Source organism: Myotis yumanensis, unplaced genomic scaffold, assembly GCF_028538775.1.
Source record: "Myotis yumanensis isolate MYYU_CA2020_CCGP unplaced genomic scaffold, mMyoYum1.0.hap1 SCAF_15, whole genome shotgun sequence".
Lineage (NCBI taxonomy): Eukaryota > Metazoa > Chordata > Mammalia > Chiroptera > Vespertilionidae > Myotis > Myotis yumanensis.
In genome coordinates, this window is record NW_027223766.1 from 19025088 (window position 1) to 19050678 (window position 25591).

Consider the following 25591-nt stretch of genomic DNA (forward strand, 5'->3'; position numbering starts at 1 on the left):
ATCGCTGAAAATATTTTTGCGTACTCCATTTTTGCATATATTCAAGCAGATTCTGAAATTCTAAATATAAGGCATAATTTTTAAATCTATATTTCAAGTCTTAAAAAGTGTCAAGAAATATCTTCTTTATGTTAGCTTTGTGTGGATGCGATCTTTGTAGAGAATCCTGGCCCTTAGATCTTAAGATGGCTTTTATTTAGTGTTGCTGTATTGTATATTTATGTCCTCATTAACAGCTGATGTTGAAATTCTTGTTAATTAGTTAATTATTATTCTAAGTAGCTTCTGAACATATGGATTGTTAAGCAAAAACTACATAGAGATATAAAGATAAAATTAATTCTTTAACAGTGTTTTCTTTAATTAATTCTTTAATTCTTGGCCAGTGTTTTCTACTTAGAAAAACAGACAAAAACAATTTCTTCCTATGTGAGTACAAATTTTAGTGACTTTTAACACAAAATAATAACTTGCTCAAGCTGAAATAAGCATATTTTCTACATTGTTATCATTTGTTCATTGGGACATCTTTTTTTCTTTCTTTGCTTCTTGATTCTTAGCTTCTTTTTTCTATAAATTTCTCTTATGCCTTGATTAAACTTATAAAATACTAGAGGCCTGGTGCACAAAATTGTGCACTTGGTAGGGGGTGGGGGGGAAGGGCCCCTCAGCCCCGCCTGCACCCTCTCAGAGTCCGGGAGCCCTCGGGGGATGTCTGACTTAGTGGGCCTAAGCTGGCTGCAGCGGAGGCAGGAGAGGCTCCCGCCACTGCCACTGCACTCACCAGCTGTGAGCCCGGCTTCTGGCTGAGCCTCACTTCCCCTGTGGGAGTACACTGACCACCAGAGGGCAGCTCCTGCATTGAGTGTCTTTCCCCCAGGTGATCAGTGCACATCATAGCAACCAGTCATTCTGCTGTTTGGTCAATTTGCATATTAGCCTTTTATTATATAGGATAGGTAAATTATATCACAATTACTATAGTTCTAAACATTCAATATGAAAAAATATATAACACAGAAACAAAATCTTCATGGGTTTTTATTTTCTTGCCTAAAGAGCAAAATAGACTGAACTGAACCATCTTAAAATTTGCACAGATTAGGATTTCTGGTTCCAATATATAGCACTTAATTAGGTTGTTTACTAATGCTAATTTAATTATTTTCTTACAGAAATCCCTCTCTATATTGAATATCAGCAATAATAATATTGATGACATAAAAGACTTAGAAATGCTGGAAAATCTTCATCAGCTCATAGCAGTTGACAATCAACTTCTGCATGTGAAGGTAGTATAAAGAAAAATTAATTTAAAAATACTTACTTGAAATTGCTATAAAATGTATTATTTTAAAAACTATTCTGGATTTGTTCTAAAAACTAGCTTATTAATCTTTACTTTTTAATATACTTATTTGCATAATTCTGTCCTCTTACCTGATTTTCTCTTCTATATCCAATGCTTCCCGCACTCACCAACAGAAAAAAAAGTTTCTCTGAGTAGGAAGTTATGCTTTTCCCTCTGTTTTATTTTCCATCGAATATTCCCCTCTAGAGACTAGATTTCTTGCCCCTTACCTCTGATCTCCCAATGAATGAGTTTCTAGTAACTATGACTAGACCTGAACTTTCTACTCCTTGGGGAAACCATCTCCCTTGTGTAGCTTTTTCTGAACCTCCCCATCAAATTCATTTATTCAAAAATATTTTATTAGAGTGTGTGTCCTAGGTACTGTTTTAGACTCTTGGAGAAACATTTTCTAGGCACTGGGGATACAAATGATGAATAAGACAAGTTCTCTACCCTCAAGGAGCTTACATTACAGTGCGACAGGGGAGGGCACCAGGAGAAAAAAAGCAGAGAAGATTGTGAAAAGCACTCTGAAAGAATTAGGTAGGCCCTAGCCGGCTTGGCTCAGTGGATAAAGCGTCAGCCTGCGGACCGGAGGGTCCCGGGTTCGATTCTGGCCAAGGGCACATACAAGCCTGGGTTGCAGGCTTAATCCCCAATGGGGGGCAAGCAGGAGGCAGCCGATCAATGATTCTCTCACTCCTCCCTTTCTTCCTGAAATTAATAAAGACATATATATATTTTTAAAAAGAATTAGGTAGGATGACATAATGGGACATTCAGGTTATCAAGAAAGGCCTCAAGCCCTGACCGGTTTGGCTCAGTGGATAGAGCCTCGACCTGTGGCCTGAAGGGTCCCAGGTTCGATTCCGGTCAAGGGCATGTACCTTGGTAGCAGGCACATCCCCAGTAAGGAGTGTGCAGGAAGCAGCTGAATCGATGTTTCTCTCTCATCGATGTTTCTAACTCTCTTCTTCTCCCTTCCTCTCTGTAAAAAAAAATCAATAAAAATATTTTTTTTTAAAAAAGAAGAATCTCTTACCCTTTGCAAAAAAGAAAGAAAGGCCTCTGGCAAATGACACTTATGCTGAGATCTAAAGGATGAGAAAGAAGAAATCTGAGAAGAGATCTAAGAAAGAACATGCTAGGCATAGGGAACAAAAAATACAAAGGTTCTGAGTCCAAAGAGAGCTTAAAGTGTCCAAGAAACAAAAAAGAGGCCAGTTTGCTGTGATAGTGATCCCAGAATCTAGCTCAGTTTCTAAAATGTTGGCAATAAGTAATTTTTGAATAAACAGACAACAGTATAACATGAGATTAGGAAGGAACGTATAGGAGCCAGATCATAAAGGTCCTTTTAGGCCATGGTCATGAGCTTGACTTTAACACTTGGAGTGCGGGAAACGAGTTAAGTCGGCTCGCGTGAATTGCGCGTACTCCGCGGGAGCCGTCTTTAACTCGGTTCATATAGATTTGCGGTGGAGTGCGGGAAACGTGTAAACTCGGGCCGATTGTAACTGCGTATTACCAAATATTTGTTTGTAATCCACCCTTTTGGTGGATGGAACAAAACCAAAAGACAGAGCCATCTTATATTTTGGCGGGAAATTCACCCGCACTCCAAAGTGCAATAGGAAGTCACTCAAAGGATTACCTTTTAACAGAATTCTCTATCAGCTATGTGGAAAATAGGTTGCAAGAATGACAGTAGCCCTAGCCAGTTTGGCTCAGTGAATAGAGTGTCGGGCTGAGGAATGAAGGGTCTCGGGTTTGATTCTGGTCAAGGGCATGTTCCTAAGTTGCAGGCTAGATTCTCGGCCCCAGTGGGTGCAAGTTCAGGCGGCAACCACTCGATGTGTCTCTCTCACATCGTTGTTTTTCTCTCTTTGTCTCTCCCCCTCCCTTCCACTCTCTCTAAAAAATCAATGGAAAAATATCTTCGCATGAGGATTAACAACAACAAAAAAGAATGACAGGCCCTAACGGGTTTGTCTCAGTGGATAGAGTGTCGGTCTGCGGACTGAAGGGTCCCAGGTTAGATTCCAGTCAAGGGCATGTACCTTGGTTGTGGGCACATCCCCAGTGGGGGGTGTGCAGGAGGCAGCTGATTGATGTTTCTCTCTCATTGATGTTTCTAACTCTCTATTCTTCTCCCTTCCTCTCTGTAAAAAAATCAATTAAATATATTTTAAAAAAAAGAATGACAGTAAAGTGACCGGATGGGAGACTACCATAGAGGTTAAGTATGAGAAGATGGTTGCTTGGAGATGAAAAGGAGTGAATGGATTACAGGTAACTTTTTAGGTTGAACCCACAGAACTTGCTTATGAGTAGGATGTGTAGTAATAAAAAAAAGAAGAATCAAGAATGACTCCTAGCTCCTGTGTGAAGAACTGGGGAGATAATGGTAGCCTGATATTTAGAACCATGCAACTGGGTAAAAGAGAGAGATAAAGAATGAGGCCCAGATTAAGCACAGAAATACTCCAATACTTTAGATGAGAAGGCACCAGGAGTCAATGATGCAAGAGAAGACAAGAGGAAAAAGAACTTCAAGAAAGTTCTTGCACTGAATGCTATTGAATGGTTGACATGAGGGCAGATAAGATGTTAATAGAAATGCATTAGATTTAACAACAGACTATGTTGGGTCAAGTATCATATATTACGCATGTTTCAGAACAGAGTGCCTTGGCAAGGGTTTGCCAAGTTTTTCTTCTACTCAAAGCCACAGAAACATATTAGAAACTTTCTTCCTTGTTATGGTTTGAGAAACTATAGGCTTTTCATTAAATATTTCCCATACCTGAAATTTCCGCACATAAATTAAAAAATAAGAGAAAGGAAAATTAAAAGACTATGTGAATATAATTCCTTAAAAAGAAAACATTCAGCAAGTCCAGAGGTTGGTACATGCCAAAAGTTGCTTTTCCCTCCCATTAGAGAAGATATACAAGGAGTGAGGAGAAAATCTCAAGTTCTTTTACTTCCAGCAAGAAGACACAGCAATTAAAAATGCTTAGCCACAGCTTCGTGGAAGTCTGAATATAATCTTGCATGGGGTTTATGTGAAATGTGCTTTTGTGGTCCATTTTACATCATCCTCTGAAGACTTAATCAAAGGACATGTTGAAGTTTAGCATCATAATATTAACCTATTTCTCTGTATGTATTCCTGGGGCCAGATCTCCATATTTTTGGCTTTAATTTTTCCATTATTTGCACTCACTGATTGAAATTACCCAGAAACTGCTGACATCAAACCCTGTGCCATGGGAGAGAAAGCTCAACATGCCATACATTAGGTCACTGACATCCATCCTAAGAGACTTCAGCAACAGACAGCTTTGTGCCACTGGGAGAAAGAAGTGGACATCATTAGAGAATCCTCACAAAACCACTATAATTACCCAAGGTTTTTAGCATTGGAGCAGCTGCTTTGATATGAACAACCATAGGTTCTTCAAATGCATCGACAGAAAATACATGAAATAAGATAAATGAAAAAATAATGGTCCCTTGGATGGTTAAATAACTTTGAATCTTCCAGTCAAGATTATGGTTTGAGCAGTGAAGAAGACATTTAAGAAAAATTAAAAAGGACACAAATAACAAGGAAAAGCACTGCCATGACAACGGAAATACTAGAGCTCTGTGAAAGGAATAAGAAAAAGAGAGAAATAGGTCAATGGGAAACACAGACATTCCAAAACAATATCCATGCCCTTGCCCAGAGCTACGTTAGAGGTGGAGGAACAGGATAAGGACCCGGAAAAAGTTGGGTGGCCAAGTGGCTTCGGTCCTTCCTGCTGTTTTGGGTCTCATTCCCTTACCTCTCACTTCTACAGACTCATAGCTGTCAAGGGCAACTTCCCCCAAGATCCTCTAACCCTACCCTCATCTCTCCTATTCACTAATCTAAAGCTGGTCTCACACAGAGAATTGGGGCAGCAGAAGGGCAAGTGAGGACAGTGAAGAAGTAGAGGAGGAAATGAGAGGATTAATCTAGTCTTTCTCTTTCCATGTATGTAGCCCTCTAAGCAAATATTTCAAAAATGGTTCCATATAATTTCTCCTTTACAATTCCTGTCCTGCTCCTAACCCCAGATCCATTCATCCATGCATTCATTCATTTCTTCTTATCCATCCATTCAAAACACCAATCATGTGGCAACACTTATTAGACAACTGGGGAGACAATAGTGAGCAAAAACAGATACAATCTTTAAGAAGAGCTCTCAGCATTGAGAGGAAGAGAAACATTAAGCAAATAATCAGGCAAAAACAAATGTAAAAATGCACCCATGGCGAGTAGCACAAAGTGGAAGTATGTGGCTCTGAGAGCCTATAATAGGGGGATTTGCCTTAGTTAGGGAACTCGGGACAGCTTCGCTTAGGAAGGGATTGCTGAACTGCTCTCTGAGAGAAGTAAAGGGTTTACCAGGTAAACAGAATAGCATGTGCAAAGGCCCCGAGGCAGGTGAAAGCATGGCAAAAATGAGAAACAGGAAGCAGAGTGAAGGTGAACCATAGTGCAAATAAACTAGTGGGTAAACGTTGCATAGGTCATAACAGAGGTTTTTCTTCATCCTAAGAACAATGGGGAGACACTAAGGGTGTTTAAGCCAGGAGTAAAGTAATTAGCATTTTGAAAAGATCAGTATGGCTACAGTGTAGACGAGGGGTCCTCAAACTTTTTAAACAAGGGGCCAGTTCACTGTCCCTCAGACCGTTGGAGGGCCGGACTATATTTTTTAAAAAAAACTATGAACAAATTCCTATGCACACTGCACATATCTTATTTTGAAGTAAAAAAACAAAACAGGAACAAATACATATTTGTATTTGCATGTGGCCCGCGGGCCGTAGTTTGAGGACCCCTGGTGTAGACCAAGCATGTCAAACTCCGGCCCATGGGCTGCATGCGGCCCACAACAAATATTTTTGCAGCCCAGCCAATATAACGGTATGAAACATTTTAATAAAATTTTCGTAATTTAATTTTTACAACATCCTGCTATACGTAATTATTAATAACAAACTACAATGTTCGCTAATGACTGATTACTACTAGTATAATCGGGTTGCATTCATTTCCCTTAACGCCCCTTACATGCAGGCGCACCATTTCTCTCCACTAATACTAGCAGCGAATTGCCACATCATTAATCTTGGACTGACTTGTTTGGTGTGTGCAACAAAATATTTCGCTTTTGGAGAATGAGAAAGATAGGTTCATTTGCATTATGCTTATTAATTTGTGCAGTTATTCAGTGTCTGGTAAGTTAATGTTCAAGAAAAAATATTAATTTTTATTAAAATGTTCTATTATTTTGTTAATGATTACTCATTTATTTCAGCCCTTTGTATTCAGCATGTCTCTATCAAAAAAATAAACCTACATTTCTATGAAAATTGAAGCTTTTGTTTTTTTGCAGCCCACATAAACTTAAACCTGTTTATTTGGCCCGTGTTAGTCTTTGAGTTTGACATGCTTGGTGTAGAGAATAGATTGGAAGAAGTCTGGCTAGTTAGAAAGTGAGAGATGGTGAAAACCTGAATAGGGTTGGGATAAAAATGTTGTGAATGAACATATTGGAAAGCTGTTTAGGAAATAAAGTAGACAGGATTTGGTGGTGATATAAGGAATGTAGCAGAAGGAAGTCAAGAGTCAGGTTTTTGCCTTGCACCATGGAAAATAGAGAACTCAAGAGTTAGGTTTGGGGAAAAGGGAGAATATCATGAATTTTGATCAATTTTGAGGTGCCTTTAAAATGTTCCATAGAAAATATCAGGCCCTAACTAGTTTGGCTCAGTGGATAGAGTGTTGGCCTGCGGACTGAAGGTTCCCAGGTTCTATTCTAGTCAAGGGCATGTACCTTGGTTGTGGGCACATCCACAATAGAAGGTGTTCAGGAGGCAGCTGATCGATTTTCTCTCTCATCGATGTTTCTTACTCTCTATCCCTCTCCCTTCCTCTCTGTAAAAAATCAATAAAATATATTTTTTAAAAAAAAGAAAATATCAGGCAGACAACTGGATATAGAGGACAGAGCTCAGTGGATAGAATTCTTCAGCAAATTGGTTAAGTAGTCACTGAAACTGCCATCCTGGATGGGACTGACTAGATATGCAAGTATGATGAAATGCTCAATGTGGCATCCCACAAAATCTGGTTCTTCTTCTCACGTATAGATGACCTTCCTTCCTTGGTGTGATAGATGTTTTACTAATATCAACATGGACATTCTCCTTTTTCTGAAATGTCTGCATATATATGAAGAATATAGTGGGTTAATGAAGAAAAACATTTTTCTAGCCATGATTTTACATTTTGCTGTGGTCCAGGGAAGAAAAAAAAAAACCACTGAGAGGAATAAACGTAGACTGTGGAAAACGAAGAAACTGAATTGATGCCACACCTGCTTCTGCTCCCCAGAGGGAGCACCAGCGCTTGGGAAACATGGTGATGCACTATGAGGGGGTTTTATAGCACCATCGCCACACAGTCTTTGGGTTTTTTCCTCTTTTAAATAGGTTGTTTTATGGCTGCCCTATCCAGGCAACAGTCTGCCATGTATAGCACTTTTTTTATGAGATGTTTTCTCTGTTCTCAAAAGCAACTTTTAGAAAACAGAATGTTCATACATTAGGAATTCTTATGGTCAGAAGGTTGTTACTTGTGGGGTTAGAGATTCATGCAAGATGCAGGGAGCCTGAAGAATGTGGAATCACACAGCCGTGACGGGGGAGAGGTCAGTAGGGAAGTGCTCCATAGAACCAAGACTGAAAAAGTCTGAGATTGGCAATGCGATAAGGTGATAAGGGATAAATCTCGAAGTTCTGGTTCAGAAGCGCCAGGCTGCAGGAGTGCCCAGTGATTAAGGAAGCAGAGGCAGTGGCCTAGACTCATAACTCCAAATGTGGTCCTAGGACCAGAACATCAGCCTCCAAAATGCAGAATCTCAGCTTCTGCCCCAGATCTAACAAATCAGTAACTGCATTTAAATAAGATCCCTAGGTGATTCTTAAGCACATAAAGTTTGAGGCGCACTGGTGTGGACTACTCTTTCAAGAAGTGTATGATGATGGGTAAGAGGATGAAAACCAGAGGAGAAGGAGACAATGAAAAAAGAAATGAAAGAGAAGATTCCAAGAAGAGGAGGCCTGTGGAAGAGGGGAAGGGATGGAGAGAACTAATTAATTTAGAAAACGAGGTGGGACTCTCTCTTGGTTGAGAAAAATGTGAAAGAAGAAAGGAAGTATGAGACCCAGGGCGGATAAATGAGAAAACTCTGTAGGCGGAGGAACCAATTCTTCCCCATAAAACTGATGGCAAAGTCAGTCCTTGAGGAGGAGGGGAAAGAGAGGTTAGGCCAAACAATGCTCCATAGTTTAGAAACTCCTTTCTTTCACTCACAGCGCTCTTGTTTAAATAACATTCACTTTTGGTTAAAATTTCTTTGAATTTTTTCTATAGCTCCTTAAATAGGTATCAATGTATTAAAATATTAAATACTTTAATGACCATTTACAATAAAACTTTTGCATATCTCCAAGTAGTTGGATGAGCCATGAACTTCAATAGGGCCAACATTATATAGCTTACTGACACTATTAAGTCAAATAAATATTATGGTTACAAAAATTTATAAAACATGAAAAAATAAAAAGAAATTTAATTTATACCTAAAGTTTTTATGTCTGCAAAATTTGCTAAATAAATAAAATATCTGAAAAGTTCACCTCACAGTCAGATATATTAGTGATTTACTTCATTAGTTTCCTAATGACCATTTATCATGAGGTAAAGTATCTTCGAGTAAATGGTGGAAATAAAAATTTTGATGTGTTTGCCTCTTATATAAACTAAATATCTGATTTATAAGACACCAACGAATGAACAAACCAATATGGCCTGTCATGTTTTTCCAGTTTCTAATTTATTCAACCTCTGCTCAGTATTGATCCTGACAAGCAGAGTAACCCGAAGATAAATTTATTTACTCCACAGTTTAGTCAGAAACAAGCCCAAAATTATAGATTTTCCCAAGCAGATGATGACAGGCAGTCAGGGGGATGACAAATTGCTGTCTTTAGATTTAGTTAAGACAGTTGGGCCAGACGTTTCCGATAAAAATTGGAGCATGCTGGTCAAATACAGGTTCGTCCGTGGCCATCATTAATTGTAGAGGGAGCACTGCCAGTGCTGCCGGCGCCCATACAGGAGCTCAGCGCCAGCCCTGCATGGGAAACAGAACTGGCTCCTCGGGATTTGCAGCACTCCTCTAAGTGATAGCATGACATGATCATTTATCAAACAGAGACTGTCCAGAAAAGTGTCTGCTCCCTTTAGTAACTTATTGAAGAATAGGAAAGTGAAAGCATTTTATTAAAGACAGGAAGGCAATGAACAACTAGAGCGTATCCAAAGGGTAATCATATTTCAGCACAGGATTAGTTTAGTCTTAAATAAACATGCACTGGAGGGAGTATGTCGAGGGTCATTTATCAAGTGAGGGACAATTAACAAAACTCTACAGGACTCTTTTATCTAGATAGATGTAAAGTTCTCTTATTGTTATTATTACTGAACTTTTGGATGATGGGACATTGTATTCAACACTAAAAAATGCAATGTACAATTCCTTCCTTAGAGGTTTTTAGACTAAGAAATACAGAGAAACTCTCACATAAAATAATTATGGCTGTATCAAACACTGTCAAACAAATGCTGTAGAGAGGAGGGTGAGGGAGAGGGAGAGAGAGAAAAACATCAATGGTAAGAGAATTATCAATTGGCTGCTGCTTGCATGCCCCCCACTGGGGACCAAGCCCACGACCCGGGTATGTGTCCTGACCAGGAATTGAACTGTGACCTCCTGGTTCATAGGTCGATGCTCAGCTACTGAGCCACTCCAGCCAGGCTAATTTTCATTCTCTTAATTTTGGTCAACAAAGAAGCTTCTGATCCACTGTCATGTAGTTGACTTATAAGAAAGCTCTCTTCAAAAGTTATAACTTCATCCTTCAGTCGTGAGCCCTGGATTATGCTCTCCACAGAATTATCAACATTTATTTTTATTAGCAGCAAAATATTTGCTTTAAAGTAATGTTTTGTCCTATTAAAGGTAGTTTTCCTTTATTTTTTGCCTTTGGCTATTGAATTTTTTAAAATCAATTCAAGGCTATAGAGTAGAAAAACAGTCTCTGCATTGCTTGTTTGAAGTAATTCATACAGACTAAATTTATCTGATTTCAAAAATTAAAAACAGAACTTTATGACACATATAAGAAATAGTCCAAGTATATTTCACTTCCACTAAATATCTAAAATAAAATATACATATTAAAAATGAGGAAGGAGAGAAAGCAAGGAAAGGGACAAAAAACAAGGCATTGAACAAAAAAAAGGATTGTGACAATGGAAAAAGAAAGCCAAATTGGGAGAAAGAGGGCAAACTGAGAGAGCAGGTTCTTTTTTTTTTTTTTTTTTTTTTTTTTTAATATAGTTTATTGAGCTGAAACCTGTTTGGCTCGGTGGATAGAGCCAAATGTATATATATTTTTTAAATATATTTTTTAAATATATATATTTTTAAAATATATATATATATTTTAAATATATTTTATTGATTTTTTACAGAGAGGAAGGGAGAGAGATAGAGAGCTAGAAACATCGATGAGAGAGAAACATCGATCAGCTGCCTCCTGCACATCTCCCACTGGGGATGCGCCCGCAACCCAGGTACATGCCCTTGACCGGAATCGAACCCGGGACCCTTCAGTCCACAGGCCGACGCTCTATCCACTGAGCCAAACCAGTTTCGGCGAGAGAGCAGGTTCTTAAATGCTATGAATCTGTTTTTCTGACATCCATTTGGATTGTAGACCATGGAATAACTTAACTACTCCTTGAAATATCAATTAGATGATTTTCTTGTAACTATAAAAACACACAAATGTTTATGATATACATAAAACAAAACTGTACCCACATGACAATTAAAAAAGAAATCCCTATGCTCAAAAAAAGAAGGCCGAATGGATACATGACAACATATTGAAAATGATCTTTGGATGAGAAGCATGCAAGTGATTTTTTTCTCGTATTTTCCCCTTGACCTTTTCACAGATTTTTAAAATAAATATGTATTCTTTTATAAAATAAAAAGCAAGTATTGTTTGCAATGCCAATGGACTACTTACTCACTGCTCCTTAATTGCCTTAATCTGGACACTTCCATAAATTCCACTAAGAATAGAGCATCTTCTGCAGGATGGATGGCCAGAGGGGCAAAAGTTTTTTCTGAACTGGGTCCCTTTAAGGGACTATGACAAAGAACAGTTCCATGGCCCCCAACTCAGGACCTCATTTTCTGCCTTCTCTTTAGCCCCCTTCCATTATTATTATAGACCATTATATCCAAAAATGATTTATCATACACCTAAGTAGCTGGCACAGAGCTAGAACTCCACAAAAAGCAGTAATTACCTTTATAAACAATTAACTGAATGAAAATATATTGATAATTATGACATATTTTGTCTTTTTCTTCTATAATTATAGGATTTGGAATTTTTACTGAGCAAATTGATGAAACTGTGGAAAATGGATCTAAAAGGAAATCCTGTTTGCCTCAAACCAAAATACAGAGACAGATTGATATTGGTCTCCAAATCACTGGGTACACATTTATATTAATATAATTTTCTTCGAAAAAGAGACCTGGTTCACTTTTTAGTTAACAGCAAGCCTTCAGAAATATAATACGTCATCTGGATCAACTTTATGGGGGGAGGTAAAAGAGGGCATAGGGAGGTTGAGTGCTGATAGGAGGATACTTGACTTAGGGTGGTGAGCACACAATATACAGATGATGTATTATAGAATTCTACACCTGAAACCTATATAATTTTATTAACCAATGCGACCTAATAAATTCAATTTAAAAAGACAGTTTTTAAAAGGTCAACTTTAAATTCTATGTATTTTTAATAACAGCAAAAGTTAAAATTGAGAAATAAAGCATAAAATATCTGCTGTTCAGAAACAATTAATCGAGGCACCAGATACTCTTTCTTTAAAAGAAAAGAAAGAAAATGTGGCTGTTACTAACAAAAATGGTTAGTCATAAATGTGTAGAATTTGCTCACCTTTTGCCAAATTCTCTTAGGCACAAATCCTCTGAAGATCACGAGCCTCTTTAGCTGGGTTCTGCGGACCAAGGTTTTCACTGCTGACACTTGCCAAATTGTACCCTAAAAACATATAGGAGTTCCTTTCATTTGATTGAAAGTGCAGCAGGATGGGGAGTCCTTTATGAGACCCTTACAATCATAACATTCCTCAATATGCACTATATCGGGGACATGGACCAGTAAGGGACCAAGTTATATAGCACCGGAGAGACAAGCCTGGCCTCTCCCAAAGGAGATTCATGAGCCAATTTCCTATATCGGAATTTCAGTGACATGGGTATAAAAACTATAGCAAAACTCTTTCAAAGCTCATAGCTGTAGTAAACCTTGATTAATCATAATGCTAGTGCAGTGATTCTCTTGGGGGAGGAAGGGACTGACACGAGGGCATGTCAGAAATATCCAAGAAGGTTTTTCACAATATTCTGTCCATCCCTTACCCCACCAGCCAAGGGTAGGGAACAGAGAACAGTCATGTGTAATTTTCAAAGCTCTATAGATGATTCTGCCATGCACCACCCCCAACTGTCTATCTCCTCCTCTCTCTCCCCAGTGCACACAATTGTATTAGTCTAGTTTCCTCAGGGAGCAGAGTAATAAAGTAAATACAATTAATGTTTGATAATTAAGAATCTTCCAATGTTTATGAATCATTTCTGGAAACATATCTCATGATACAGTACCATAGGCAATGCTGTAACAGATATGGAGACAAGTGTACTAATTTCCAAGTAAAGAGAATTTATTCAAAGTTAAAAAAAATAAATCTTCTATAACATATTTTATGATTATAAAATTTAATACATATTTCTTCTAGAAAATATAGAAAATAAATATTATTCATAATCCTGCAAAATCTATTTAGACTTTGGTATGTGTCTTTACAGTCTTTTTCTTCTATGTATATATACATATATAACAAATTCTCTTTGATTTAGCTCATTTAATTTCCTTGTTTTTCCTAAATACAAAACCAAGAAAAAACAACCCACAAAGTTAATTGAAGGCCTGATTTTATATGTCCCAGTAAAAAGAACTATATGGAGCCATTTTCTGTTTTGTAAGTAACCTGGCCTTATCAAATAGATACTTGTTTACTTAGTATGATGGAAGCAGCTCATTAAAACAGATCTCATGGGTCTCTGATCTTGTGTCCATTTCCTGGCTTCCCCTTCTGAACCACCTCTACACCTAATAACCTCAAATGAGATCATTTGCTAAAAGTGAGATAGAAACAGATTTACTGAGGCATAAGCTAGTCATTCCTCAGCTTTGTCTGAAACATTAACATAAGGAAGTGGGTTATGGTAAAAGATTTAGGTTTTTCATTCCTTATCCTCATAATAGATGTTTTAAAAATATGTAATGACTTACACATAACACATCCAAAAATATACTAATAAATTATACAATTAATAAAAACATGTCTGGCAAAGATATCAATATATACCAGTATAAGTGGTTGGGAAAACTGAGTGTAAAAGAATGACCTTTAATAATAAGTTATAAGTACTAAGATGTATAATGATAGGTGCTTTGCAGTCCGAGTTCTGGGGGAAGAGCTGGCGAAAGGCCGCCGCGTTCCTTCATTTCGATTCTTTCTCACTACCTGAGACACAACTGTGTGAAATATGAGTCGGCATATAACACCAAGGCTCGACTGGAGTTCAATACTAGTAGAAGATGAAGAATCAGACCAGCCAGTTGGAGCCAAGGTTGACCAGCAGCCCAGGGATGAACAACCTCAACAAGAGGAGCCACCCACTGAGAGTCAGGATATTACACCTGATGAAGAGAAAGCAGATGCAGGAGCACCTGAAGTTCAAGGGACTGACCTTGAAGCTGATCTTCAAGAACTGGCGAAACCAATGACTGGGGCTGAGGGTGGAGATGATCCTGAAGTCATCGGGCATGCTTGTGCAAATCCAGAGCCCATTGAAATGCCAGAAACGGGGGAAGGAAAACCAGCCATTTAAAGGAAGATGATCTGAAGACACACAGACTATTCTTATACTGTATACTTCACTGTTAAAGTTCTCTCGATAAACTTTTACAGCATTATCCAAGGAATCTTGAAAAAAAAAAAGATGTATAATGATAAAATATTTTGCCAATTTCTTACATTATAATTTGGAAAGTGCTATTATTCAGTTAAAATAAGTACAAGAGACAAGCTATGGAAACAATTATACTTCTAGAGTTTATGGTTCTAGTTTATATTTCCAGTTTCATTACTTGATTTGGAATATAACAATATTATAGATCATATTTAAGTGACAATGTTAATATTTTCAGTAGTACAATTAATATTTTATCAGGATATTATCATTTTCCCTTATAAGAATATGACCCAAAAAATGCTTCTACATTCTTTCTACATTCTGGAATCTAGCAGAAGACATTACAAGGATGATGAGAGAAAATATATTTAATTTTTTAAACTGCTATATAAGGAAATTTTGCTGGAAAAGATAACATTTTATCTTAATGTTAATTAAAGGCCACCTATATTCATGTGATTAAAGTCACATAAAATATCCTATAATTTTATAGTACAATATATCATATACAATAGAATACTATCAAAAATTATTAAAAATTAAGTTTAAAGAAAAACACAGCCCTAACCAGTTTGGCTCAGTGGATAGAGCATCAGTCAGCCTGCGGACTGAAAGGTCCCAGGTTCGATTCCAGTCAAGGGCATGTACCTTGGTTGCGGGCACATCCCCAGTAGGAGGTGTGCAGGAGGCAGCTGATCAATGGTTTCTCTCTCATCAATGCTTCTAACTCTCTATCCCTCTCTCTTCCTCTCTGTAAAAAATCAATAAAATATATTTTTTTAAAAAAGAAAAACACAGTAAGATGCTCATGATACAATATTTAAAAGTATGCTGTAATGCTGTATAAAGAATTCCAAGTTTATATAATACACATATGTGTACATACATAGAAAACAAAAAATTGCTAAGAAATATACTAGTGTTATCAGCCCTAGCTGGTTTGGCTCAGTGGATAGAGCATCGGCCTGCAGACTTAAGGGTCCCAGATTCGATTCTGGCCAAGGGTACATGCCCAGGTTGCGGGCTTGATCCCCATTAGGGGGTGTGCAGGAGGCAGCCGATCAATGATTTTCTCTCATCATTGATGTTTCTATCTCTCTCCCTCTCCTTTCCTCTCTGAAATCAATAAAAAATATTAAAAAATAATTTGTTATCAGTGATTTTTAGTCATTATTTCTGAAATACAGGCAATGTTAATTTTTTTGTATTTTCCAAATGTCTTACAATATACAAAAATTATTCATCTAATTTAAGATGCTTAATTTGCAAAAAAAATTTTTAAAGGAACAAAATGTAAAGATAACTGAAATCTCTCTTCAGAGAACCAAGAGCGCAGCTATGTGGGTTGTTCCTATTATATAGTCTATGTCCTGGGATATAATAAGCATTATTAATGTAGGTGCTTTTAAAATACTGTGTTACATATATAAATCCTCTTAGTCACTTTAAGATAAAAATATTTTGCTTTTTCCTAAGAATAGCCATAATATTACTTAAATAATTATGATATTTAATTTTTGTTAGGTATGACATTTTTGCTTTTTAAAATAATAATATAATTTAAATATGATCTTAGAAGGGTGACCATACATCAAATTCTGTTTACAATGATTATCTTTGTCACTAATGGGAAGGAGAGATATGCATAGTAATTACATCCATGTTTTTATGTTTTTCCCCCATCATGTTTCAGTTACTTTTAATAAGCACATATTCTTGTTGAAATTAAAAATAAATAAAATCTAGACAAAAATACAGATTGTGTAAATAAGTATTTTAAAAAGAAATTTATTTCAGCATATAGAGTAACAAGTTCGTGTGCCCCTGAACAAGAAATATATATAACTTACATATATAGTGACATATCTATATTGTATTTTAACATATATATTTTTATCTAGACTGTCTTGATGGAAAAGAAATTAAAAACATGGAAAGACAATTTCTAATAAATTGGAAAGCATCCAAAGATGCCAAGAAAATCAGCAAGAAAAGGAACAGTAAAAAGGAGGATGACAGTATCTCTTATATAAGTAAGTAGACTGCCATTCATTAGTTGACCACTTCTACTAGCAAACGGAATATTCTCCTCAACAAAAAATGTGCCATGAAATGAGCAAGTTTTGTTTAGATTTTGTTTAAAGTTTTTGATTTTTTAACTTATTTACAACTAGAGACCTGGTGCATGAAATTCGTGCACTCGTGGGGGGGGTGGCGTCCCTCAGCCTGGCCTGTGCCCTCTTGCAGTACAGGAGCCCTCAGGGGATGTCCGACTGATGGCTTAGGCCCGCTCCCCCGCATCAGTCGGACATTCTTAGTGCTGCTGCGGAGGTGGGAGAGGCTCCCGCCACTGCCACTGTGTTCGCCAGCCATGAGTCCAGCTTCTGGCTGAGGGGTGCTCCCCCTGTGAGTGCGCAGTCACCACCAGGGGGCAGCTCCTGCATTGAGCATCTGCCCCCTGATGGTCAATGTGCATCACAGTGACCGGTCATTCCACCTTTCAGTCAATTTGCATATTAGCCTTTTATTATATAGGATTCCTAGGAAATTTAACCTATAATGTTTATATCTGAATATGATAGCCGCTATCAGCTAAACCTGTGTTTCGTTCCTACTATGTAAACAGAGCCATAAGGGTGGGGGAAAATGTGTACTTTTCTATCTGGCCAAAGTGCACAGTATTAGTTATGTAAATGGTGAAACAGCACCAGCTAGTAAAGTGTGAAACCTAAGTCACTAGTACTAGTATATTCGTTTAGCAACAGTGCAAAAATTACATTTTTCATCAGGATAGAAAATAAAAATGCATCACAACCACTTCTGTGGCCTATACTCTGTGGCATGTCTCCTTTCGTATGTACACATCCCAACACTTGCATATTGTGATTATAATATGCCTAAGGTTGTTTTACAGAGGACATGCCAACCTCCCTTGCCTACAATGGGTAACAATTATCTTTATCATCTTGGGGAGCATCCTAGAATTCACTCTTCCCAGATTCTGTAGTACACACATTGGAATGAGCCCCTTCCTCCATTGCCATCTCTATCCAAATGATGATACAGTTCTGAGCTTCTCAAACTTAAAAACAGTGACATCACTCAATACATGTATATAGCTCTATCCTTAGGTATGTGGCCAATAGTTAACGCTATAGTCTTTATGCAAAGACTGTTATTACTGCTCAAGAGAAACAGAAAGCAGGAATTAAAGTCTAGAAGATACATTTTAAAATCTACAATATATTTTCAGATGTTCAGAAGAGCTAAAAATTAACCTTTTAAAGACAACTCAGTATAACCAAGTGCATTATAAATGAACAGAAATTCTTAGAGAGTAATTTTTGTACTCCCTGACCTTTTACATACTTTTGATAGCCTTGTAAATTTGGAGTTCCATATTAGAGATGTATGCTAAGGTTATAAGGACTATGAGCTCAAACTTCAAAGATTTTACAATAAAAATCTTGTCCTAAATATAATCACATAACTATATAACTCAAAATTGAAAACAAAATCACTTTAACAAAATCCAAAATATATGCATATCTTTTAGTATTTATTTTTTGTAGTGATTAGATGGAAACATTAATTTATTCATTTAATAAATGTTTACTGAGTACCTTGGATATGTCCCAGACTATGCTAGCCCCCGGGAATTAAAACTGATTAAGGCAGACCTCACTTACAGAGAAATCACTGCTAGAAAGGGAGAAGGACCTGTAACGATATGGAATGTTAAGTGCCAAAATAAAGGCATGAACATATTCCAAAAACTATACGTGACTAATCTACTACCTAAAGTAAACACTATAAAAAAAATGAGCTCAGAAAAGCAAAATACAAGGGCAGGTTATAAATAATGTTGGTGTACCCATTTTGTCTATGAGCGTTGACTATAAATTTTCCTGTGTAGGTTTTTATGTATGAAAGCCTATGATATTTTATCATGGATATTAACTTTCTATTGGTTTTACCATGGTTCTATTTAACTTTACTTAATTCCATTTCATAGGACATAATTTTAGATAGTCTAATGCTATGTCTACAATTTAATTATTAGTTTCAAAGCAGAGTGCTTTTAATTCTTTGTATGCAGGTACCTTTGAAGCAATGCATCATATAGTTCCTGTTTATTACCCACAAGTGGGTAAGCCAAAATTAGTCTTTCTCTCTGATGCACAAAGACACATTGCTAATGAAAATGCACCTCCAGAAAGCTCCCAAGATAATAAGCCTAAAATTATCGAAGAGACCAGGTATGTTCTGTCAAATATTTGTGCGATTTGCCTTTTGGGGGAAATGGGACACTCTCACTGTCAACAACACAGAGGAAGAGAGGCCCTTCATCTGTCTCTCATAATTCACTGTTGTTAATCCTTCTTGGCCAAGCACTGCCCGCCGGCCCCCCCCCCCCCCCCCCCCCGGCCCAAAGAAAGAGTTAACTGTTGCTTAGCCCACAGTCACAAAGTTGAGGTGGAAGAGTTAGCTCAAGAACCTAAGATTTTGGTTTGAAAGGGCACGTACCTGGGTTGCAGGCTCCCCAGTTAGGGTGAGTGTGGGAGGCAACCAAATGGTGTCTGTCTCTCTCTCTCTCTCTCTCTCTCTCTCTCTCTCGCCCTACCTCTTTTCTTTCCCTCCTACCTCCCTCCCTTCCACTCTCTCTAAAAATCAATGGAAAAAATATCTTCCAGTAAGGATTAACAACAACAAAAAAAAGAGCTAGGAGTCACTAGACACTGAGGTAGGCAGGTAACTAAGGAAAGTCCCAGAAGCAGCAGGAAGAGCTGTCTGAACAAGCAGGGATTATATCAAAGGTGCTGAAGGCCCAGTTGATGACGGGTAGTCCACTGAGTGAGTGGATGACTACAGCAAGGGTAGCTGGTAGCAGGAAGGAGGCGAGAGGCTGGCTACTTTCACCACTTCTCCAAACCAAATGTTCTTAACTTGTGTCCCTGAAGGAGACACAAGTGCATTAGATCCTCAAAGGGGCTTATGATCCAAAAAACAGTTTAAAAATCACTGTAATCAGAGGCAGTGGACATACTTTGGAATAGATTTCCTTTTTCAAGAACTCTGCTGAAGGTCAGGTGGGTCTGTCATGCGAACCTCTTTGCAGGGTCCAATCAAGGGGTGATGACTTAGCATTCCTTAATGGGGCCACATGAAGAAGACCCATGAACAGTGTTACACTGTCCAACCACCATTCCCTGAAGACAGGCTGGGGCTGACCAAGATGGAGGCTTAGGGGAGAGAGGGTACTGTGAGTCTGGAAAATGCTTTATCTGGGAAGAGGAAAAAAAAGCCCTAGTTCGGGTGTCTTGCCCCCTCTCCATTCACACACACATATGCACAAAAACTGGAAGCTGCATGAAAATTTGCTTTACTGCTTATGTACATTGTAATTACCATCAACATGTTAGCCAGTTTGTCCATAGTACCCCAATCATTTTTTTAAAGATTTACACAACTGGTGTCGATTCCACAACAGTGTTCTTGAGTTTTGTTTCTTGCCAAGCATTTTGAAAGGTCTTGCTAGTACATCATATATCAAGATAGAAAAGAAAACAATAAAAATGGACACAGCCTCAGAAAACAATGTTGGTAAATTCTATACTCTGCCACACACTAAAATCAATTGTGAACTGTGACACATACCACATATTTGTAGCTTCAAGCAAAGCTGTAGTCACTAGGACTGCACTGACAAAAACAGCAAATAAATCACTCTACCCTCATATTCCTTACTAGGAACACTAAATACAGAGCTAAATGCATTTTTTAAATATATTTTATTGATTTTTTACAGAGAGGAAGGGAGAGGGAGAGAGAGTTAGAAACATCAATGAGAGAGAAACCTCGATCAGCTGCCTCCTGCACACTCCCTACTGGGTATGTGCCCGCAACCAAGGTACATGCCCTTGACCAGAATCAAACCTGGGACCCTTGAGTCCACAGGCTGACGCTCTATCCACTGAGCCAAACCCGTTAGGGCCTAAAGGCATTTTTAACTACTACATATGCTAAGACAGGCTACCCTAAAGAAGCCAGCAGAATACAGGAGTTCCTGTGGGAAGAACATAAAGAATGTCCTACTATCAGTGAGGTTGATTATGTTCAGTCCTGAGTCTTCAGTTTTATAATGTGAAAAAATATTAAATATTTTAAATGTTTATTTCCTCAGGTGACATTTTTACTGAGGACATACCAAAATATTGTTTTGTTATTGCAAAAGATTTGTCTTTTTAAGTGAGAATATCAATTCTACCTCTTTTTGATATAAAAGGTGACCAAATATATGATGGAATTTCATTAAGCTAGATTTTTAGGGTGTGCCTACTGCTAACATTTTACTAATTTAGTGTAGAGCTAAGAGATGAGAATAAAGCTAGAATGTCAGTAAAATGTTAAAAAACAAACCCAAAAAAGAGAAAAAGAAAAAAAAATAACCAGCCCAAACACAAAGAATAGATTTCAGTTTCTAAAAAGTTGATTAAAGTTACTCCTTCCCTTAATTACCTTAAAGGGGAGAATGGGCAGACAAGTGGCCTACGGTCTACATTTAATATTCCAGGTGGGAGCCTACTCAGAGGTGGAAAGGAGCTTAGAGCTCTTCTTTCAAAATGCTAAGAGTATGTGACCCACACTCCTTTAAGGTTCCGCACGGTGGGAGCTGTGCCTGTACCCTTGTGGAACCCAGTGAAGCCACATCTGTGCAATGACAGGGGAATGTTTTCCACCTCCTCTATAAATGCGTGCAGTCTGTGCTCATGTATATTTACACAAGCCTGCTTTCCCTACAGGGAGGAAAAAGTCAGACTCATTGACGTTGTTTTTGACCCTCAAACTGAACTTGATACTATCAATGTACACTTTAATTAAAGATTAGTTCAAAACTATTTTTTATTTAAAGGCTGATTCTGAACCAATGTCTTCACGGTTCATTTAAAAATAATATATGCTATTAAACAAAAATAATGTACACATTGCTTCTTTCTGTGTTTGTCACAGATGTTTCCTCTCTTTTCAAACATGTTAGGAGGTGCTTGAGCCTTAGTAATTTTAAAATAGACATTAAATGCATTTATGTATTGTAAATAAGATCAACTGAGACTACTGTACAGCACAATGCAATGAAAAAAGCAAATTGGTACTTGATTATTTAACTATCAAGTTTAAGCAATGTCAATAGAGTCAAATCATCTCTTTTGCTAATGCAAAAACAATAACTTTCTAGCCGGGTTAAATGCCCTTACTTAATTCAGATACCTTGAAGGAATGTAAGTCTCTGGGGCCCATAATTTGCAGGAAATGTTAACTGAATGTTATTTAACTATAAATAAAGTACCTACTATCTTTAGTTAGAATATGGAAGCTTTAAATTTCTTTGTGTTAAAAATGAACTTTAAAACAGTAAAAATCATTTGCTTTCATCACTATTAAGATTATGTTCAAACAGTTGTAACAACAGATCTCCTATGTGCTTCAAGAAGAATTTTTAAAACTTAGAAAATATTTCTAATCAGAAAATTGTGATGATCTTATCTAAATGCTTTTAATTTTGCTGTGTTAAAACCTCAGCCTAATTAATTTTGCAGGCAAAATAAACTTAGATGTATCAGTAATGTAGGTATAATATTTAGATTTTGATTTGCAGTCTTCAAAGAACCCTTTTGGAATTAGGATACAACCTCCCCTTTAAAAAAAAAAAAAAAAAGCAATTGTAGAAAGCAACCAAGTTTTTAAAAGCAGTGTAAGGTAGCTTTTGTGACTTCTAGTCTCAACTCTGTCAGTGGCTTACTCTGTGAACTAGAGTTATGCAAGATCTAATTCATGAGATTTGTATCAGTTATTTTCCATTCTAATATGTCTATTTTGAAAGCTGAATCTTCATTACCTAAACAAGTTTTAAAAATCAGTAGAACCCTGTGAGATGAGAACACTATCAGCCCCATTTTATAGGTGGAGAAGCCAGTCAGAGGAGCTCCGAGTCACATTATTGCCATGAGGCAGAGCTAGGACCTGAATCCATATCATTGACTCCAAAAGCCAAGCTCTCAGCTACTCTGCAAGGGGATCTCAAAAACACCCTCAGGTGTAGGCAGGTAAAGGAAGTGAGGGAAGTAGGTGAGCTGTGATTGAGGTGAATTAGAGAGCACATGTCCAACTAAAGGCAGCTGCAGGTCCTTGGCTCCAAAGCAACGTAGCCAAGCCTATATGCTCAACTTCAGATACCTAGCAGGCAAGCAAGATATCTAGATTGTGAAATCATCTAATTTTAAAACACTGCATCATTTTTTCCTTTAAAATAGCTATTAAAATAGATAAAAAGAAAAAATATGGTAATACTAGCGAGGATATAGGACAACTGGAACTCTCAGGCATTACTGGTGGGGATGCAAAAATAGTACAGCCACTTTGGAAAATAGTTTGACATATTCTTATAAAGTTAAACATTTACTTACCATATCTAGCAGTCCTACTCCTAGGTATTTTCCGAAGTGAAATGGACCTATACTCACACAAGAAACCAGACTTAAAGGCTACAGACTGTATAACCCTAAGACATTCTGGCAAAGGCAAAACCATAGAGACATAAAACAGATGAGTAGTTGCCAAGGCTAGGGGTAAGCACCAGGGAATTTGACGGGGAGGAATATTGCAAATCTTTATTGTGGTAGTGGTTATATGACTATACATGTTTATCAAAACTTATTAAACTATATAGTCAAAATAATGAATTTATGTAAATTATATCTTAAATAATGAGGGAAAGAGTTGAAAGGTGAAAAAAGTACCAATTATATGAAACCTTTTGTGATATAACATATATATATATAATTAAGCAATATATCATCTTCACTGCTGTGTGATTATTTTACATTATAAAAACAGTGAGTTAAGATTGCAAGTAATTTGACATATTTAGAAAAAAGACAAGTATAATTTCAAGACCTACATCACATTCTGTGAAAATTTATAGCACTCTAAAGCTGTGTACTTTCTGGGATCCTAGACAAGAACTTGAGAGAATGATATACTATGAAAATAGTATCTGGATTATTAATGAGTCAAGTTAAAGTATGCCCTTTATTGAAATAATAGATCCAAAAGTGTTTTGCAGATTATGAAGAACTCTACAAATATCAAATAGAACAGTATGGTAAAAAGCACAAGCATTAGGGCCCATCGGCTTGACTTAAATCCTGTCTCTGCCACTTACTAGCTTAGCTGTGTGACCTTGAACAAATTACTTCCAGCGGTTCTCAACCTGTGGGTCGCGAACAATAAAAATACATCCTGCATATCAGATATTTACATTATGGTTCATAACAGTAGCAAAATTACAGTTATGAAGTAGCAACAAAAATAATTTTATGGTTGGGGGTCACCACAACATGAGGAACTGTATTAAAAGGGTCGGGGCATGAGGAAGGTTGGGAACCACTGAATCCCTCTGAGCTTTATTTTCTCAACTGTAAAATGCCAAATTCTCAAAGCATTTTTGTAAAGACCAAATGGAAAATATAGTACTTTTAAAAATATATATACTTTTATTGATTTCAGAGAGGAAGGGAGAGGGAGAGAGAAATAGAACATAAATGATGACAGAATCACTGATTGGCTGCCTCCTACATGCCCCCCACTGGGGATCGAACCTCAAACCTGGGACCCTTCAGTCCACAGGCCAACACTCTATCCACTGAGCCAAACCGGCTAGGGCGATACAGTACTTTTTGTAAAACACAGCATATATAGCATTAAATAAGTTATTTACCAATTTACGTAATGTTGAAAATTTGAACACTTTCATCTTTTTAAAATATTTTTCCTTTTCCCCATCTATTTTTAATTTAACTGCAAACTCTGGTTTCTTGCAGGAACTGGACTAATTTAGAATCATCAGAGGATTCAGAGTGGCAGCCGTTAGGACAGGGGGTGGCTGGCAGTGACTGTACTTTCTACATCAGTCCTTTCTTTGGGCCAGCCATTGTTAGCCGCCATTGCGCCCCCTCCACTCCACCTCGCAGGGTGGGCTAGGGTGAGGATTCGAGATGCCCAGGGTGCAAAATCTGAGTCCCAGGCACCTCATTTGCCTCACCCTAATCTTGGCCCACCTTCCCTCCAATATTCCATTTTCACACCTCTCCCAAATCACATTTTCCTATTCTTCCCTATCCTGGCAATGAAGCAGGGGAGGGGATGAGTGGGAATCTTTAACTTCTGAAAAGATTTACATATTTTGGCGACTAATCATTAGCCTTTACTATTGCTATTGTGTCCTAGATTCTATGTTTGCTACCTGTTTTGAATAACTTTCATTTTTTGAAATAATTTAACACTAGGTTTCCCCCCCTCTATTAACAGGAATCTCTGAAGGAATCTGAAGGGTTGTGACAAAAAGTGATGAACATGAACCTCATCGTCTGTATAATCCAAAAGTAAAAGAAAATTTGTTTGTAAAAAAACGACTCAATTCAGCCGTAAGAGGTCTGAAACGTTTTTGGTGGTTTTTTTTTTTCTTTTTCAATTTTATATATAGAACTAGGTAACATCAACTTTTGTGGCTGTATCTTTATGATATATTATTACATGAGAAAAACCTTTAAGTTCTTGTTTGATTTGCTTCTTTATTGAATCGGAAACATTGCTTTCCAGTTGCTTTATTCCTCATGACATATCATTTACTGGCTTTCTCACTCATTAGGGAAGGAATCCCTTTTTGAACCAAAGGTGTTTTGGTGTGCTTCTGTCTAAAGTAAGTCTAATCACAGTTCCTGAACGACATAAAGGCCTGAGGATTATTCTGATTCACGAATATACTCAAGTGCGGAACCATGTACTCAAAGGCCACCGTTACTGTGCAGTATTTGGTTCTTCCCATGTGCAAAGCTGTTGTCCAGTATGAAACCGTGTCGCGTGTACAAGAGCAGTTTCATGAATGGTGTCATAAATCGGTTATTCCGTCCTGACC

At 37.5% G+C, this 25591-nt stretch overlaps 2 protein-coding genes across 2 annotated transcripts in view; one reads left to right on the top strand and one right to left on the bottom strand.

The window, feature by feature from the left end:
* Positions 1-25070, top strand: part of PPP1R42 (protein phosphatase 1 regulatory subunit 42) — a 37730-nt gene extending 12660 nt beyond the window's left edge. The window contains exons 5-9 of the mRNA XM_070392419.1: positions 1176-1292; positions 11925-12042; positions 16518-16649; positions 18716-18875; positions 24985-25070. Of these exons, the coding sequence (XP_070248520.1) occupies positions 1176-1292; positions 11925-12042; positions 16518-16649; positions 18716-18875; positions 24985-24994 (537 nt within the window). The 3' untranslated portion in view covers positions 24995-25070. The remainder of the gene's footprint in view (positions 1-1175; positions 1293-11924; positions 12043-16517; positions 16650-18715; positions 18876-24984) is intronic.
* CSPP1 (centrosome and spindle pole associated protein 1) overlaps positions 1-25591 on the bottom strand; it is a 174468-nt gene that overhangs the window by 148240 nt on the left and 637 nt on the right. Inside the window, exons 2-3 of the mRNA XM_070392407.1 lie at positions 14392-14627; positions 12512-12616 (exon numbers count right to left, since the gene is read on the bottom strand). The gene's annotated coding sequence lies outside the window, so the exon portion shown is untranslated. The remainder of the gene's footprint in view (positions 1-12511; positions 12617-14391; positions 14628-25591) is intronic.